Raw genomic sequence first — 20,402 nt, 5'->3', positions numbered from 1 at the left:
GAAAATTCATGTTTCTTGGCCCTCAAGTCAAGTTAAGCATGATTCCTAAGGAAGAACATCAAGAAAACACATGTTTTGCATGGTTTTCCTTGAAAACCGAATTGAAATGGGAGGGAGACAGCCATCTCACCTTATTTTTATCCTTGATAAGTTACATGGTTATGTAGAGGAAGAAGAGAGGTTCATTTTGGTGAAATCGGAGTTTTGATTTGAGTTTTAGTTCAGAAGAAATCAAGCTTTGAAGATTAAGTGTTCATGAAAATTTCTCTCTTTTCTTTCTTGTTATTTTCAGCCAAAATGATGAAATGAGACAGCCTTGGAGGTCTTGGGGGGTGTAAGGTGAGTTGTGATTGGTTGGCTTGGAGGTGGATTAAAATAATATTAAAATATCTCAGGTGTACAACTACTAAAACTAGATGTATCGGAACACTTGTAAAAACATCTCTAAAAATTATTTTCTGAGCTACTAGCATAAATGACACTAGTAAAATATTTATTATGAGAATAAAACATGTATAATGAGGCCTTAGCATTGCTAAAGTCATCAGAGAGTGCTGGTGCTAAGCTGCACCAGTAAACCGTAAACCTGGTTAAACCAATTTCCTGTTTTTAACTAAAATAGACCAGGTAACCTTATAATATCATTCAATCATCTTCTAATACTAATATAATACTAATATTATACTATTATCTCTCTTCTATCATGAATCGAGTCCGGTTCGTTAAACTGAGACTATTTACGAAAAACCGAATCAAAACTCCTAACCGATACGGTTCAAAAACTAGGTTCTTTGTGACCGCGTTATCGAGCTTGCCTTAACTAAGGTCCTGAGTTAAAGATAATATAATGACAATGAGGATTGAGATGCTTGATGATACAGAAGAGGTATTCCCTTTACTGATCTTTCGGAGAAATCTGTGTCTTTAGAAATGATCTCGCGTACTCGAAAATTAGGGTTGTTACACACTTCACGTACCTTTGAATCTGGATATCATCAACCAACACTAATTGATCTTTCAATGCTCGAAACCAAACCAACTTGATGAAACTTCCCCTGCAGTCTGCCTTCATAGGTGCAACACCAAACTGATCCAAGCATTCAGCCTCTAAAGCCTCATAACTGCTCAGTGTTGGTCCCGTAACTGGCAAACCATTTGTTGGAAGACCAAGAATTAACGCCACATCCTCCAGTGTCATGGCACACTCACCAACCGGAAAGTGAAACGTGTGGGTCTCAGGGCGCCATCTCTCGACCAGAGCATTAACCAATGCCGACTGACATTGGACAACTCTAATCTGTGAAACATGATAAAAGCCTGTGTCTCGTAAATACCCCTCCACTATTGGATTGTACCGATCCGGCGGCATGTAGTGGTCACATTGCAACATTCGAGAACCCTAAACACAAACATAATATTAAATAATTAACAAACTAAATTTATCAACTCAAACTTTCATTACCAAATAACCAGTAAAACATATCCACAACCACAACCAATAAAAATAACTATTAAATAAATAACTATTATATTATATACTAATACTCAAGTAACTATTCAATTATGTTCTAACAACATACATAATAAATCAATCATTAATTCTTTATTAAATATTTATGTTATACTTATAACAAAAATAGTTAATTTAATAATTTTTAAATCATAATATTTATTTTAGTATCCTACGAACGTTTAATCATAAATAAATATTATTACTACAAAAAAATTATTTATTACTAACAATTAATACTAATTAAATAATTTATTATCATTATCATTATCACACGTTGATCTATTAGTGCCGTATTCTAATAAAAATAATTAAACCATCAGTAACAGTTATTATTATTATTATTATTATTATTATTATTATTATTATTATTATTATTATTATTATTATTATTATTATTATTATTATTATTATTATTATTATTATTATAAATTCGGTAATATTATTTTATTTATCATATCTCCATTTTTAATAACAGTATTATTATTATTATTATCATTATTTTAATTATCTTACTAATAACAATAATTAATTTATTATATTATCATAATGTACTATAATCCTTCCGTCTAAATAATATTATTACACTAATCTCCTAATTTCTGCATTATAATCTAACATTACTACTAATCCCTAAAATTATTTTAATCAAATTAAAATATTCAAACACTATTACTACACTAATTTCTAACATTATCATCATAATAAATTATTAATCTCTAACATAATAATAATTATTATTTTAATTAAAATAAAAATTTTTAAAATAAAATAAAAACTTACATAGTTATGATGATCAAGATAATTAGCAATGTGGAGCTCCGGACGATTAACATCTTTTATTCTTCTTCTTCTTCTAGGCATTGTCAAGGAGTGCTCCAATTTTTTTTACATTAAAGCTTTATGAATAGAGGGCCATGGAAGAAGCTGGTGGGGTTGGAGGAGAAGAGAGTTTGGTGTTGCTGAAAGTGAAAGAGAATGGGGAGGGGGCGTTCAGCAATCACCAAAATGTTGCTACAATTTGGTGGGGGACACTTGCATGCGTGACACCTGACTGGGGGCACAAATCGGACGGTCCGATTTGTTTACCCTCCCAGTCCCGAAAACGGACCGTCCGATTACCGTGATGAAATCGGTCCGTCCGATTTCTTCATCGCAGCCGTCACAACTGCGTGAAGCACCATGGACGCCCATAACCTTATTATACACCAACTCCTCCCCAATATGTAAAATAAAAAAGTGTAGTTTTACTCAATCCAAATTAATCAATTTTTTTCAATAACATAAGGAATTTTGAACTTGTTTGAGTGTAATTAAATTATTAATTTTTTAATGTATTTGACAAATTTTTAATAATAAAAATAAAAATTTATATTTTTGTTAAAATATATTATTTTTTATATAATAAATAAATAAAATAATATTTTTATATAAAATATTTAAACATAAAATTATTTTTATTTTTTTTAAAAAATAACTCAGAAAATTTTTTTCTTCAAAATTCACCCACACATGACATGACACAACTGACACCATTCCTTCTTTCTTCCAATAAAAAAACATCATTTTATTTTCTCTGCCTGTACAAATCAAATCAAATCAAATTGGGATATAAATATCTCACGCGGGCCAAGAAATCAGCAATACATTACATACCCCACGTGTTGGATTCTACAATTAATTATTGCTGAATATTTTAGTAGCATGAACTATGAAGTATGAAGTACTTTAATTCAATTCAATTCATGGCGAATTTCCCAAATATATAAAGTCTGAAATAGGGGGAACCACTCACTCCGCCGTATATTCCCCTAACTCATTTCCCACTATTCCTCCACAAACAGGTACCGTTTTTCTCCCTTTCTAATTGTTTGTTTATTTATTTTGCAGTTTTCAATCATGTTATTCAGCTGTTTTATTTTACGTTGTTAGTGAGATATCGCTTGAAAAAATATTGCATTGCTTGAGAGTTCTAGTTAATGTTTCGAATATTCCTAGAAACATGCATTTCCTTTTGGTTCAGTCATTGTGTTTTTGTTGGAGTGTCTGTCAATGCCTCAAGTAGTTTTGGTGCGTGTTCTGAATTTTTTTTTTCTCCTAATTTTATTGGTTAAGCTGCTGAGTGCTAAGTAGAAACTAAGAATTTGTCGACTTTTCTGGGTTAGAGCTACAAAGTTACAAAGCTACAAAGCTACAATCTTTGAGGATAATGGCAGGTTGTTCTTCGAATTTTGGGGTGGCACATCCGGTTAGTGTAAGGAGAGAATCCGTTTTGATGAAACTGGTAAGTCAAGATTCAAGTTTGGACAGGTTGAGTTTCAGGAGGGTTTTGAAAGAATCTGCATTTCCAATCATTTGTCTTAACAAGTGCAATAGATCTCTACGGAAGAAAAAAACATTTTTCATAATGAGTATGTCACAGTTGCCACCTGAATCACAATCCGATGTAACTACAATAAAGGTTTCGAAAGGGGGAGGCGAGAGTGTCATGGATAATGACCATAAATTTGGGGACTCTTTAACTAATAGAGATGATAATAACAGAGTTGTGATTGATAGTAGTGGTGGTAACGGGAGCTTTGGAGGCGGTGGAGCTGGAGATGGAAGTGGTGGTGGTGGCGGTAGTGATGATGATGGAGGTAACAAAGAAGAAGATGAGTTTGGGCCAATATTGAAATACGAGGAGGTAATGAGAGAGACACAGGCTCGTGGGGCTACCCTTCCTTCGGATATGTTGGAGGCTGCTAAGACTGTGGGAATCCGCAAGGTGCTTCTTCTTAGATATTTGGACATGCAGGTAAAGTTTCCAATATCCATGCTTTTCTTTCCCTTTTATTTCATGGTAGCAATTATCTAATGGATTGTCAAATCTTGAGTAAGACAGGATTAAAAGTCGCTTGGACCTTAGACCTTAATGTTGTTGTTCCATTGATACTTGAACTGCAGGGATCTTTCTGGCCTTTGGGATTTGCCATGAAATATTGGTCTGCACTTCGCAATCGAATGCTGGCTGATCCGTCGTTTCTTTTCAAAATTGGCTCAGAGGTTGGTAGGGTTTATCTCTTAATAACCATAATTTATATTTTGCATGTTTCAGTTCCTTGACTAAAGTTATTGAATTATCTAACTCTTCTACAATGTATAACTTTTAGTGATCAATGTTTAGAATTATCATATAATAACCTGCTATGATTTATTGAGGAACTAGCTCATGCTTTACTCGTTCTTTGTCTGCTCAACTTACCTAGTCAATAAGGTATTTATATGCTAAAGCAATGAGCTATATCCCTCGAATAGAGATTGTGACTAGTAGTACATAATAATTACGCTTGCCGTCTGCTTTATGTGAAATTTTTGTGTTCTTTGCCACTCAATAGATTTTTGACTTGTAAAAATGCTTATTTCAAATTTAAACTTTACTCTCTTGTGATATGCAGATTGTCATTGATTCTTGTTGTGCTACTTTTGCCGAAGTTCAAAAGAGAGGTGACGACTTTTGGTCTGAATTTGAGTTGTATGTCGCGGATCTTTTGGTTGGTTTGGTTGTCAACATTGCTTTGGTAGGTATGTTGGCACCCTATGCCAGAATCGGGAAACCATCAGTATCTAGTGGATTCCTTGGAAGACTACAGAAAGCCTATGCCTCTTTGCCTAGCAGGTTACACATCATGCCATTAAATGACCTATTTTCATGTCATTATCTTTTGTGTACGTTTCTTACGTGTTGAGATATCAACAGGTCTCTATCTACAAAAGACATTGTAGTAATGCTTTCCATGTCTTATATTGTGTCTTCTTAATGTGAAGAAGTTTCCATCTAAGAATTCACGCCATTGAATGGCTTCCTTTCATATCGATAACTTTTTATATAGGTTTCTTTTGTGTTGAGTATCAATTGTTGCCCATCTAAAAAAGACAAATGGAAATAATATTATATGAACTGCTTGTATCTTTACCGCATGAATTTTGTCTAACCTTTTCTGCTCTCTTTACACAGTGTATTTGAAGCTGAAAGGCCAGGATGTAGGTTTTCCGTACAGCAAAGACTCGGAACATACTTCTTCAAGGTGAGGACGAGTCATGTCGTTGGTCCATTTATTATTGAAGTTTCATTTCAGTTAATTTTTAAGCATGTTTCTAATTTCAGGGCATAATGTATGGAGCCGTTGGATTTGGATGTGGCATTATAGGCCAAGGCATTGCCAATATGATCATGACTGCAAAACGGTATGGTTTTGTTCTCTTTAGAATTCATTTTTAGATGACCTGTGTGGCAATAGGAACAAATGTTACTTTCCCTGTTCTGACCCCGCCTTGATCAATCACTTCTACCCCTGGCCTCAATAGAAAAGTTCTGTAAGGATTTTGTAATTATGTATATGACATTTGGGCTTCTAATAACGAATGTTTTTGTCATAAATAAAAGATTCAACTGGAAATCATTATTTTCTTGTTTTTGTTTTTTTCTTCTTTGCAATAATTGAGCATGTAAAGGTTTGAACATTTATTTGAAATCTGTTATTATCTTTCTAAGATTAATGGCGTAAATATGATTTTAAAGTTGGCTGATTGTCCTAAGTTCTATGATATATTTGATCCACTATTCATCCATTTAAAACTCTACAATATATAAATTATAAACCAAAAATCATTGGAGAGATTAAGGATACTCACTTGAAATGAGAAGTTATAGTGGATTTTTGAGCAGGTGGCACCATAAGGTTTATTAATGAAAAAAATCTAGGTTTGCAGTGTATGAATCCTTCTTTAGTGAAAAATTTCTGACCTGCTATTATGATATATCAGGAACATAAAGAAATCAGAGGATCATGTACCTGTGCCACCTCTTGTGAAGAGTGCAGCTCTTTGGGGTATGCAAGTGTTCATTGTTTAAAATTGGTTCATGTTTTCTAGCTTTTCTTCACTATGCTGCTAGAAAATATCTCTGTTTTTGTTGTGCTAGTATGACTATTTTCAGTTTCAGTGCCAATGAGTTCGTTTATGAGACCAAATTTGATACCCTTGACTTTCCATACTGATATTGCTAGACAATAAAATTTACCCATGTTTGGCAAACTAGAAGGATTTGTTATTTAAATTAAATGTTTTCATATGAATGGTAGAAACATGATTTAGTGAGCGATTAGTAATATTATTTGGACAGCTTATTTACCATAGTTGTTTAGAAACTTGTATTTCATCTCTTTGGAACAGCCGTTTTATATTGGTTCAATTATGTGCAATCTAGTCGGTTTCTTTTCCAAGATTCTGTTTTTCTTTAAATAGCTTCTATTTTGATCATTGCTTATTAGTAGATAATATACTAATATTGACTTGTATTCTATTCTGTTCTATTCCTGTATGTAATGAACTTGATTCTTGTCTTCATCAACATTTAGGTGTCTTCCTCGGTTTGTCTTCTAACACCCGATACCAGATCATTAATGGACTTGAACGCTTGGTTGAAGCGTCACCGGTGGCGAAACAAGTCCCCGCAGTTGCCATGACTTTTACCGTTGGCGTGCGTTTCGCCAACAATGTGTATGGTGGTATGCAGTTTGTTGACTGGGCTAGGTGGAGTGGGGTGCAGTAACTGCTTTATCTTGTTTTAATGTAGCTTGAAGATGTTATGTTTCTAGTAAAATGGAATCATCAATGAAAACCATACATTGCTGATTTCCATCACAGGTTCATTGATTGTCCCATGATGACCAAAGGGGTTTTCTTGTGCTAGTGCCTGGTCTAAGGTTGCATGATTTGAGTTTGATATTGGAAAGTGGTTTTCCTTGTGGGATTATTATAAAGTATTTAGGCAATAATTCAAAAGCATGAGCTGCTATTTTCTTGTAAGCTACCTTACTTTAGCATTATTCTAGTTAAAGCATTTCACATTCTTCTCTCCTTTGGAGGGTTCCATTTATTGTATGTGTCTATCTATCTGTCTATATATATGCACTGATAGTATTAACAAATAATAAAAAAAAGCACTTTATGCGTAGCTTTGATCATGCACACTTACGTCGATATGTAAAAATTAAAATGTACTTAGTATGCATTAATTGGAGGGAGGAAATGAACCAACTTAGATTGATTTAGTGGTTAGTTTACTAATTCAATTAAGTAAGTATTGAAAATTTGAATCTTATCTTATATATACAGTAATTTATTGACCTATAATAAATTTTTAAATAAAATTTAAATTTATAACAAATAAATCTTTATTGGACTAAAAAAATTAAAAGGAGAAATCACAATATAGAATATATCATAATAATCATGGGAAACAATAGAGTTTATTTGAAATGTGAAACAAATGATCATATTAAAATTATGTTGTAAGTTTTGATAGTGGAAAAGTTTGTACTTTTATTTTTTTGATATCTCTTAAGTGAACTTCTTAACATAATTGATCGAATAATTTTTATTATTTAATTTTTTTTTGAATAAGTATCAATGTAATAACCGACTAAATTTGGAGGCTACCACTCATTACATAACCAATTTATAGATGGATATAACTCTCTCATTTTCTAAATTTTTTTTATTCATCTTTATTTATTTATTTACTTATTTATTTGTTTATCTATTTCATCTATTTGATCATTTACAATCTTTTAATATAACTTTTCACTATGAATATTTTTCTTGTTTCTTTCTTTTCAATCCAACAAGTTAAGTTTAGGGACTATTATTATTATGCGCAACTTGTCCTATTGAAAAATATTACAGATCAAATTTAAGGGCTGTGATTCATTTAGCTATAACTTGACTCAATTATACCTATAAATTAAAATTTGAATAAAATAAATAAAACGTGCTAAATCAAAGGTAAGTGTTTTTTCCTTTTAACGAACCTTTTGGTATACGATCAAATATCGTTTAATAGTACATCTAATTGTGTAGTGCTATATCAATAAAATAATTATATTTTATATTGATTATGTAAATGATCATTAAAAAAAAATAGATATGATTAATTGATTGTGTAAAATATTTTACACTATAAATATATCAAAATAAACTATAAATAAATATCGAATTTATTTTATTTATTTAAAAAATTTCCGATCATGTAATATATAAGTCATGTACTATTGTCACAAAAAAGAGATATAGTCATGTACTATATCAGGATATCCATAAAAATAATTAAATAAAATGTTAAATTAAATATTAATATAAAAAAGTTAATAAAACCTACATGCACGGACCGTACCACGACCCATGCACATGCCCAGCCAGCCCACCTTTCACAATTCATACACACATGCTCTCTTTCTCTTACACTCTCATCTCTGCTGTCTCACATCCATTCCCTTCAACTCAAACCCTTCCTTCAAGAAACCTCATTGCACCACCCACCATGACCATCGACTTCCTCCGTCGATTCTTCCTCCCTTGTTTCTTCCCATCATCCACCGCAAACACAACCACCTCCACCACCACCAAAACCCCTGCCACCCCCAAAACACCCTTCTCTTCCGCCACTTCAACCAAGAAACGCTTCAGCACCTCCTCCCTCCGCCACCGCCCTCCCACCACCACAACAGCAACCTCTCCTTCGTCCTCCACAACCTCCTCCTCCACCTCCTCCAGAGCCGCAGCCACCGTGGCACCACCTCGCCCCTCCAAATCCATGGTGATAGGCACCATCTTCGGCAACCGCGGCGGCCACGTCTGGTTCTGCGTCCAACACGACCGCCTCTCTACAAAACCCTCCCTCCTCCTCGAATTCCCCATCTCCACCAACGACCTCGTTCGCGAAATGCGTAACGGCCTTCTCCGCATCGCACTCGAATGCAATCCCCACCGCCCAGACCTCGCCAGGTGTCCCCTCCGCTCCGTTCCGGTCTGGACCGTATTCTGCAATGGCCGAAAAAGCGGGTTCGCGGCACGACGCCGCGCCGGGGAGCGCGTCCGGTCTGTTCTCAAGACCATGCGGTGCGTATCTGTCGGGGCGGGCGTCATACCAGCAGGATTCGGGTCGGGTCAACATTCGGGTAAAGGCTCGAGATCGGAGGAGCTTATGTATATGAGGGCGAACTTTGAGCACGTGGTTGGGAGCGCCGACTCCGAGTCGTTTCATCTCATTAACCCGGACGAGGGACCGGGTCAGGAACTCAGTGTGTTCTTGCTCCGATCCGGACTCGGTCTGGATCGTTGAGCTAACTCGGTACGGTAGTGCCGGTTCTTGGATTCAGCAGAAAAAAAGAAAGAGAATTTTTTTCTCCGCTTTCTGGGGTGTAATTTATATAATTTGGAGTTCTTTTCCAGTACAGAGTTTCAGTAAGAAAAATTTTCTTCTTTTTCTTTCGGGATATAGAATTGAAAAGAAAACTATTGGTTTTCTTGACTTTTTGAGTGTGTTGGTTATTTTCCATTTTGCTGGATTTTTTTTAGATGAGTTGGACTTGTACTCTGTAGTGTGATTAGTGAGATCTGGGTGTTGTATATTTTTCTTTTTTTTTGTTGTTTTTTATTTTTTTATTTTTTGGGATAGAGGGTTAGAGTATGCTGGGTTATAATTGTGGTGTTGTTGCCCATGTGATTTGTTGATGGGTTTTTCTAGGATAAATCTCAGTTGGTTATATTGTATTGTATATATTCTTTCAAAATTGTCTATACTCCATAGACTTTAGCAATGTGTATAAAAGATTTGAACGAAGAACGGAAGAAGAGCATGGAATCTCTTGCAATTTCCAATTTCCAACTTTTGTTGCCTCTCAAAATTTTGTAATTGAATAACTTACCACTTTTGATTCATTCAGATTTCTTTTGGATTACTTAAAGTCAGCGGTTTTTGTGATTTGTTCCTATTAATTAGTTATCACTAATATTTTTAATAGTATAAAATTATATCTAATAGTGTGAAATTTATTATTTTTTTAATTAATTAAGTGTTGACAAAATTTTAATAAAAATGTTGATTTTTAAGACTGTCTCTTATTTACTTATGTAAGTCTATGATCTGAAATTCTGTAATTGTAATTGAATACGTTATCCTATTTATTCAGATTTCTTTTCAATTATTTATGCAAACTTTTTCATTTTCGGTAGTTGGTATCTCAGTAAAATATTATCCGTTTTTTTTTCTCTTTCGGATTTTGGACTATTTGGTTACAATAACGTGAATAAACTATAGTTGCTGGCCATGATAAACTTTTAAAAATAACTTCTTGCCAATTGTTTTGAAGACAAGGTGAATTTTATAGTAACTTACAAGCCTCCAGTGGCATAATTTTCTAAATAAGTGGTCTAATAGTCTATGAAAGAATATTATATCTACTATTTTTGTATACATATTTTTGTATATTTTTTATCTTTTGTTAAAAATGATTAATAAAAAATTTATATTTCATGTTATAAAAGCCATAAAAAATAGTACAAGCATTATTTTTTTTATCTTTATACTATTTTGTATAAGATAATGAAAACCAGAATCCAACTAGTGTTATTTGGACTTAGCATTTTTAGTGCATCCTCTACACTAGGCAATCATACAAAAAAAGTGGGGATTCTTGACCAAAAAAGACGTGGATTCTACACAACACAGTTTCTAAAGGTGAGTTTTAGCATAAGCCTTTGGGAAAGAGGCTAACTAGGAGCCTTGTCCTTTTTGGGTTCGTGGCAGCTGGAGATTAGGACGCGTGTTTACCTTCATGAATAAGTTTTGTTTGAATGTGTAACTTGACTCCACTCGGGATGTATTCTGTAAGGCTGCGTTTGTTTTTAAAAACATGATAGGACAAGACACTGAAAATATGATAGAATAAGACATTGATGGATAAAGATATAAAATTTTGTATTTTTATATTTTATTTGATGATAAACTAGAACAAATTATGAAAATTCAATTTATTCTCATTTTTTTGTAGTCCAAAAATTTGAGATAAAAAATATAACAATAAAAAATATAATTATGAAAAATTAACAAGAATAATGAAAGAAAAAATAAAAAATAAGTTATGTCTCTTGTTAGTGTCTTTGTGTCCTTTCTGTTAGGATGGACACAAAATACACTAATTCAGTGTCTCTGGACACATTAACACATTGTCTCTGTCCATATCTCATCTGCCAAATACGATTTTGTGTCTCAGTGTCCTTGTCTCAATGTCCTGTCTCTGTAAACAAACGCAGCCTAAATACCCGCTTTTGTGTTGTAAAGTATTCAAATAAATTTTGAAATTTTTATATATGTTTAATATCTTTGGACTTGGGATTGTTATGTACAGGTTTTTATAGATTTTTAAGAAAATGATAAATAGGTTTTTGATTTTTTATATGTATTTAAATTTTTTAGAATTTAAAAATATATTTAAATTTTTGACTTTTTAAAATTTAAATATATTGATTTTTTATGTTCATTTGAGTTTGTCAGACTTAATAGAAAAATCAAATATGATTCTCGTTATATTAACCTGATTAATACGGATGTATATGTGAAAAAAATTTTAAAATAAGACAAATTAGACTCAGAATTGATATGTCCAAATTAAAAAAAAAGTGAAAAATTCAAACATATTTTTAAATTTTCAAGAATTTAAATATACGCAAACTAAAAAATCAAGGATTAATTTGTTATTTTTTTAAAATTTTTTATTTACACGTTCAAGTGCTATATGAAGCCTTTTGGAATATCGTAATTTGAGATACGAAAATGTTTGGTAACTGTTACGGATCCGACCCACGGATCCCGCATACCCGGTTACCCGGGGACAACCCGTCTCGACCCAAAGGCCCAGAACCAGCCCTTCAAAGCTCCTAACCAACTTTCGAATTCAAATATCTCTCTTATCTTAATCAAACAAGATAAGATAAGATAACGGCCATCACCTATAAAAGGAGGACCCAAGTCCCTTCAGGTATCATTCGTTCCTGACACCTCATACCTCTCAGATCCATTCTGACTCGAGCGTCGGAGTGTCTTTGCAGGTACCACCCCCCATCGCTCCAGTCAAGCAATCCGGTTCCAGCCCTGCCTGCGGGTTCCCGATCCACCCTTCAATCCGTACCGGAGACATCTCGTACATTGGCGCCGTCTGTGGGGAACCTGCGCCAGCTGGGCCCGATGGGGGACGTCCTGGAGGAAACCCCCTCAAGCCAGGATGACTCTCAACCGATTAACCCAACCCCCGAGCACCGAGAGGTCACAAACCAAGCGAGAATAGCGAGTACTGTCCAAAACGCGAACGACCACGACGTCACGAATCGACGACATCCTGAGAAAGCCAGGGACAAAGCGGCACAGATCATCCAGGATCTCTGCCTCCGGGTTCAGGAACTCGAAGGCAAGATAACCAATAAAGAAAAACACAACAACGAACATGGAAGCCATGCAACCTCCAGATCAAGGTCTCGCCGCGGTAGGTCGCCAACCCGACGACACGACAGAAGAGACGGTCGCAGCTCCTCACGCGACCACAGACACGAGAAATCGCCAGAACGGCGATACAACAAGAAACATAACCGCAGCGCTTCTCAAGATCTGAGTTATCAACACTACTCAGACGAAGATCGGAGGGACCGAAACACCAAACGCACGAGAAACGACCATATAATAATGGGAGCTACACCCTTTACAGAAAGAATCCTAAGAGCAAAACTCCCCAAAGGCTTCGACAAACCTACCGATATGAAGTACGATGGAACTAAGGATCCCCAAGAACATCTAACGGCTTTTGAAGCCATAATGAACCTAGAAGGAGCGACCGTCGCGGTCCGATGCAGAGCCTTCCCGGTAACCCTCGCCGGGCCAGCGATCAAATGGTTCAACGCCCTCCCAAACGGATCCATAGCCAGTTTCCACGATATTACACGAAAGTTCATGGCCCAGTTCACTACTAGGATCACTAAAGCCAAACACCCCATCAGCTTACTAGGGGTCACACAAAAACAAGAGGAATCCACAAGAAAATACCTCGACCGCTTCAACGACGAATGCCTAACGGTCGACGGACTCACGGATTCCGTCGCAAGCCTTTGCCTAACCAATGGGCTAATGAACGAAGATTTTCGCAAACACCTCACCACCAGACCGGTATGGACCATGCATGAGATCCAGAACGTCGCCAAAGACTACATCAACGACGAAGAAGTCAGCCAGGTCGTCGCGGCCAACAAGCGGCAGCACGGCAACACCCAACGCGGCAATTCGGCTTCTCACCATAACCCAACACCTAAAGAGAATCAACGGGACCACCCCAGGCCGACCAGCCGACCACCGAGAATAGGCAAATTCTCTAATTACACGCCCCTGACATCACCAATTACCGAGATATACCACCAAATAGCAGATCGAGGCATCATTCCGAAAGCCCGACAACTCAAAGAAAGGACAGGAGGCAACAAAACCCTCTATTGCGAATACCACCGAGGTTACGGTCACAAAACACAAGATTATTTTGACCTTAAAGACGCCCTTGAACAAGCCATACGAGACGGCAAACTCCCAGAATTTGCCAAAATCATCAGAGAACCGAGACGCGCGGAGAGAGACAGGTCGCCGGAGAGAGAAGGACGTAACCCGAGAACCTAAAAGCAACCCCCCAGGGAAAGCCCAGAGGAAGATCCGACCATCATAGTAAACGTCATCACAGGCAAGGACGTATCGAGCAAGTCAAAACTAACAATGAAGAAAGACCTCAAGGTAATGGCTGTAAGGAACCAAGCCCCAATCTCCGCGGCCGACAATACGATAACGTTCTTACCAGAGGACTGCCAACACGGCACCTCAGCCGAGGATGCCCCTTTCGTTATCTCAGCCAGAATCGGAACAGGACTCGTACGAAGGATACTGGTAGACACCAGGGCAGACTCAAACATCCTTTTTCGAGGAGCCTTCGATAAACTCGGACTCCACAACGACAACCTCCAAACACACCGCCACGGCGTCACGGGACTCGGAGACAACTTTCTCAAACCAGACGGCTCAATCACACTTCCCATCACCATAGGAACGAGCAGCCAGAAGAAGACAATCCTATCTGAATTCGTAGTCCTAAAAGACTCCACAGCCTATAACGTGATCCTCGGAAGGAAAGCAATCAATGACTTCTCCGCAGTCATCTTTACCAAATACCTCCTTATGAAATTCAGAACCGACGACGGCTCCGTCGATACCATCCACGGGGACCGAGAAGTCGCAGCCGAATGCGACAACACCAGCCTAGCCCTAAGGAAGAAATCCCGAGATGCGGCCGGAGTATTCCTAGCTGACCTGGATGCCCGACAAGATGGCCAACCCAGGCCAGAGCCAGAAGGAGATATGGAAAAACTACAAATAGGGCCAACCAAAGATGAATACACCTTTATTAATAGGAACCTCCCATATGACCTCAAAGAGGAACTCTCTCAACTCCTGAAACAAAATAGAGACCTGTTTGCATTCACACCAGCCGACATGCCGGGAATAATCCCCGACCTAATGTCCCACCGTCTAGCCGTGGACCCCAAAGCTAACCCAGTAGCACAAAGAAGAAGAAAAATGTCATCAGACCGAGCCACCGAAGTCAAAAAACAAGTTAAAGCCCTACTCGAGGCCAACTTCATCCGGGAACTCCCCTACACGACCTGGCTAGCCAACGTCGTACTAGTGAAAAAATCTAACGGGAAATGGCGAATGTGCATTGACTACACGGACCTCAACAAAGCTTGTCCGAAGGACGCCTTCCCCCTACCAAACATCGACGGATTGGTAGACGCTGCATCTGGTCACCGATACCTCAGCTTCATGGACGCATATTCCGGATACAACCAGGTTCCGATGCACCGACCTGACGAAGAGAAAACAGCGTTCATCACCCCGGACGGGACGTACTGCTACACAGTAATGCCCTTCGGCTTGAAAAATGCTGGAGCAACCTATCAAAGACTTGTTAACAAGATATTTCGAGACCTGTCCGGTAACAAATTAGAAGTCTACATAGACGACATGCTCGCCAAGACCGAATCCGGCGAACAACTAACCGACGACCTCAAGGTCATAATGAACACCCTACGAAAGCACCAAATGCGACTCAACCCGGCAAAATGTGCCTTCGGAATGGAGGCTGGGAAGTTCCTCGGCTTCATGATTACGCAACGCGGAGTTGAAGCAAACCTAGAGAAATGTCGCGCCGTCCTCGAGATGACAAGCCCCAAAAACCTTAAAGACATCCAAAAGCTTACCGGCCGACTGACGGCGTTATCGCGCTTTCTCGGGGCATCGGCTCAAAAAGCGACCCCTTTCTTCAAACTAATGAAAAAAGGAGCCCCTTTCAAATGGGAGACGGAATGTGAAGAAGCATTCCAACACTTCAAGAGGGTCCTAGTGGAACCACCAATCCTCGCCAAACCCCAAACAGGGGAAACACTTTACTTATACCTCTCCATAACGGAAGAGGCACTCGCAGCAGCACTTGTCCGTGAAAACGAGAAAAAGGAACAAAAACCCGTATACTTCATAAGCAAATTCCTACAAGATGCGGAAGCTCGCTACTCACGCTTAGAAAAGCTAGCTTTCACACTCCTTACAGCCTCCCGACGCCTACGACAATACTTCCAAGCTCATCCCATGACGGTTCGAACCGACCAGGCGGTCAAGCAGGTGTTGCAGAAACCCGACCTAGCGGGAAGAATGCTAGTGTGGTCCATCGAACTATCTCAATTTCAGATCAAATTCGAACCCCGAAATGCGATCAAAGCACAAGCTATGGCCGACTTCATCGCCGAGATGACTCCGGGAAAGCTCACCCCCGAATCATGGAAACTACATGTCGACGGCTCATCAAACTCCACCTACGGAGGCGCCGGAGTCATACTCGAAAACCAAGATGGGATCACGATCGAACAGTCGGTACGATACGAATTTCCAGTATCAAATAACCAAGCAGAATACGAGGCCCTCTTGGCAGGCCTATCCTTAGCCCGGGAAGTCGGAGCAAAGGTCCTAGAAGTAAATACCGATTCACATGTAGTCAGTTCCCAAATTAACGGAGACTACCAGACACGAGATCCCCTACTCCAACAATACCTCGCCAAGGTAAACAAACTAAAAGAAGGATTCGAACACGTCACCATACAGCACGTCCCTAGGGAACGAAATGCCAGAGCAGACCTACTCTCCAAGCTAGCCAGTACCAAACCCGGACACGGTAACAAATCGTTAATCCAGGAAGTCGTTAAGACACCCTCCGTGTCAACAACAACCAACGCTCACCTGACAATCTCAAACCAGGGATCTTGGACCTACCCTATCCTGCAATACCTCCTCGAAGGAACACTGCCACCAGACCCCAAAGAGGAAAAACGAATAAAAAGGGAAGCAGCCAACTATACCATTGTCGCAGGACAGCTATACAAACGCGGATTCTCGCAACCCCTGCTCAAATGCATCGAACCCGAGAACACGGAGTACATACTCCGTGAAATCCACGAAGGCTGCTGCGGTCACCACGTCGGAGGCAAAACTTTAGCCCAAAAAGTCATCAGAGCAGGCTACTTCTGGCCCACGGTTATCCGGGATTCCATACAAATAGTTAAAAACTGCGACAAATGCCAAAGGCACGCCAATATCCACCAAGCCGCGCCGCACCAGCTCAGCACCATATCGGCAGAGCGGCCGTTCGGCACTTGGGGCATCGACCTCGTCGGACCCTTCCCTACGGCACCCGGCCAGCTTGGATACCTCATCGTCGCCATAGACTACTACACTAAATGGATCGAAGCCGAACCCCTGTCCTCCATAACGGCAACCCAATGCCGAAAATTCCTCTGGCGTCAGATCATCACCCGATTCGGGATCCCCGAGATCGTTATCTCGGACAACGGAACCCAATTTACCGACAAAAAATTCAGAGAATTTTTAGAGGGGCTACGTGTATCTCACCGTTTCAGCTCGGTAGAACACCCCCAGACAAACGGACAGGTGGAATCCGCAAACAAAATAATCGTCAAAGGACTTAAAAAGCGGCTCGACGAAGCCAAAGGACAATGAGCCGACGAACTCGGGTCGGTTCTATGGTCATACCGAACCACACCTCATACGACAACGGGAGAAACACCTTTCCGACTAACATACGGTGTTGAGGCGGTCATCCCGGTAGAGATCGGAGACCCAAGCCCCAGGAAAACGGTCGGAGGTAACGACGAGGAAGTAGAACGAGACCTCATTGACGAAACAAGAAGCATAACCCATCTCAGGGAGCTAGCCCTAAAGCAAAGAATCAGCCTGAGATACAATCACGGAGTCATCCGGCGAGAATTTGCGGCCGACGACCTCGTCTTACGACGAAACGATATCGGTCCCCCGACCCCAGGGGAAGGGAAGCTCACCCCCAACTGGGAAGGACCATATAGAATCAAGGCTGTAATCGGAAAAGGAGCGTACAAACTCGAACGGCTCAACGGCGACGAAGTCCCGAGAACATGGAACGCCGCCAACTTGCGACGATACTACGCCTAGACCAACCTACAAAGGTCGCACCCTTGTCCTCATTTCTGTTTTTGTACTTCTCCTACCAGTTTACAAATTCTAAGGTTTTATTTCTCATCTAAGTTTTAAACTCGGGTACTCTTTCCCGCCACCAACGGAGGGTTTTAACGAGGCCCAACCATCAATAAAAATTCCATTAAAACAGCTATTTCTATTTTCCTAAGTGTCCCAAATACGGAACAAAAACACGGCCGCAACTGGGGGACTGATCACCCCCCAGGCCCAAACACGCGGATATCCACAAAAGAACCCGACCAAACGACGGTCCGAGGAAACAAACGAAATACACACGGAATAGCCTAAAACGGAATATATGATAGGCCCGGACGGCCCAAAACCAACGTAACAACGGAACATACAAAAGGCCCGAACTGCCAATAAGCACTATTAAAACGAAAATAAAAGTGTTCCAAAGTCAAAATACACGGCCCTTGGCCATCCGAAAATATCCAAAACACAGTTCAAAGAAAAATCCAAAGAGATAAAGGTAAAAGCTACTCAAGGTCAACGATCTGGCCATCACGAACAGTCTTGAAGGCCCCCATCACGGACATATCCACACCAGGAGCTAGCACTGAAGCTTGAGCCCTCATCGTTTCCTCGGTAGCCGCAATCGCATCCTTCGCATCAGCTAGCAACTCCGTCTTCTCCCTCTTCAAGGCAGCAACCTCGGCCTTTAGAGCCTCCGACTCGGCGAGAAGCATGGCAGCCTGAGAACCCACATCGGAAGCCCGCTGCCGCTCATCTGCCAACTGAGAGAGAAGCGAAGTTTCAACCTCGGCAAGTCAAAGAATCTCTGCCCCGGCCTCCTCAGAAGACTTCACAGCCCTCTCCCTCGCAGCTTCGGCAGCCTTAAGTTCCCCCTTCAACTTGGCTACCTCAGCATGAGAATGACGAAGTTTCTTATCTAGCAAACCAACCTGAGCCATCACAGGCTCAGCCTTCCGAACAACAACGGCAGACCGGAGGAGAGCACGATACACCGACTTGGCCTGGAATGAAACATCGCAGCCATAAAAAATGGCTCCGTTCCAGGCATCAAGTGTTGATCAATAAACCCCGGGGTATCGAAGCGTCGATCCATCACGCTGGCCACAAGACCCTCATCCTCAAAAGTCTCACTGCTCGGGTCCTCAGGCCTCTTTCTCTTCCGAGAAGCCTCAGCAGCCGTCACCACGACGACTTCAGGAGAGTTCGCAGGGCCAGGAGAAACTTGAGCGTCGGCCCGCGCACCCGAGGAAATCACCTCCTAAGAAACCGGCTGAGAGTCCACGGCAGGATTAGAAACAGGAGTAGCCGGGGACGACGACCCCTCCTCCTGGGCCATCACCGCCTTCAGACGCGCCAAGGATGTCAAGCCACCAGCCATCTCAACTGCAAGGAAATAAGAAACAAAAATCCCAAGTTACGAAAACGGGAAACAAAACATAAAAACCAAAAAAAAAAAAAAAAGAACGGACACACACGACACACACCAACATACGACCGGCAAGCAACTGGATCACCCATCACATCCCGAGGATTAAGAGGACGCTCCCCAAATAACTGCCACAGAACAAAAGCGATATCCCGCTCCTCCGAGGACAAGAACTCCTTCGAAACCCGAGTAAACACGGACGGACCAGCCTTAAAGTTCCAGTAAGTGGGGAACCGACGTTCACCCTCCAGCGTCAACCAAAAAGGGTGATGCCCCCTCGCGGGACGAACTTTAAAGTAACCACTCTTAAAACCATGGAAGAAGTCTTCATACAAACCAAAAACCCGACGGTGGGGCTGAGCTCGGAAAGATACATACCCCTTCTTATGCTTCCCCTCCTTAGTCAGAAGAGTACACAAGAAAAGGAAAAGAAAAATATTTACTGAGGCAGGTAGCTCTAAAAAATCACAAACAAGTTCAAAAGACCGTATCGCCGCCCAGCTGTTCGGATGTAGCTGGGACGGCGCCACGGAGCACCGATTCAACAACTGCTGAACAAACGGAGAAAAGGGAAGCCGAACACCAAGCCGGGTAAACATCGCCTCATACACCCACATCCAATCCGGCACTGTCGGGGAGTCGAGATTGGTATAGCAAACCCTCTCGTCAACCCCAGGGAGGGCAAGCTCGTAGTGGCGTTCGGCATCGCCACCCCCACAAACAGCCCCTTCATCACGGAGCCGTTGGAGGTCCGCCTCCGTCATCCGCAACGGTGTCCCCCAAACATCACTGGTGACCCAAGAAAAAAGGTCAGGGACACCCCCGCCGGGGCCACCGGAGCCCTCACACCCTCCGTCCGTCGGCGAGCCATACCTAAAATATCGACGAGCACCACCGTCAGCCAAACCTCACGGCAGAAAACGACGGCGGGTAAAAAACCAAAAACAAACACCGCCACCGCACACCACCAATTATACGGTGGCACTCGCCCCAGCCCTTTTCTA

The 20,402-nt window shown here is 40.4% G+C and overlaps 2 protein-coding genes across 3 annotated transcripts; both read left to right on the top strand.

Moving 5' to 3' along the window:
- The first annotated feature begins 3,038 nt into the window (after positions 1-3,038).
- Positions 3,039-7,430, top strand: LOC112743510 (protein RETICULATA, chloroplastic). 2 transcript variants are annotated; one of them, XM_025792743.3, is made up of 8 exons: positions 3,039-3,354; positions 3,626-4,307; positions 4,457-4,555; positions 4,948-5,168; positions 5,508-5,577; positions 5,658-5,737; positions 6,317-6,381; positions 6,910-7,430. In XM_025792743.3, exons 2-8 carry the CDS (start codon positions 3,720-3,722, stop codon positions 7,101-7,103), a joined length of 1,317 nt encoding a protein of 438 aa, XP_025648528.1. In that variant the 5' UTR covers positions 3,039-3,354; positions 3,626-3,719; the 3' UTR covers positions 7,104-7,430. The 2 variants fall into 2 exon arrangements, with proteins under 2 accessions (XP_025648528.1, XP_025648529.1); XM_025792744.3 differs by having other exon boundaries at positions 3,190-3,354; positions 3,676-4,307.
- Positions 7,431-8,653: 1,223 nt separating this feature from the next.
- On the top strand, positions 8,654-10,213 carry LOC112743509 (protein MIZU-KUSSEI 1). Its single transcript, XM_025792742.3, has one exon. The coding sequence runs from the start codon at positions 8,712-8,714 to the stop codon at positions 9,672-9,674; it is 963 nt and encodes a 320-aa protein (XP_025648527.1). The 5' UTR covers positions 8,654-8,711; the 3' UTR covers positions 9,675-10,213.
- The last annotated feature ends 10,189 nt before the right edge of the window (positions 10,214-20,402 follow it).

Source organism: Arachis hypogaea, chromosome 14 (assembly GCF_003086295.3).
Source record: "Arachis hypogaea cultivar Tifrunner chromosome 14, arahy.Tifrunner.gnm2.J5K5, whole genome shotgun sequence".
NCBI classification, from domain to species: Eukaryota; Viridiplantae; Streptophyta; class Magnoliopsida; order Fabales; family Fabaceae; genus Arachis; species Arachis hypogaea.
The sequence above is the reverse complement of the archived record's forward strand: the minus strand, read 5'-3'. Positions and strand labels throughout refer to the sequence as shown.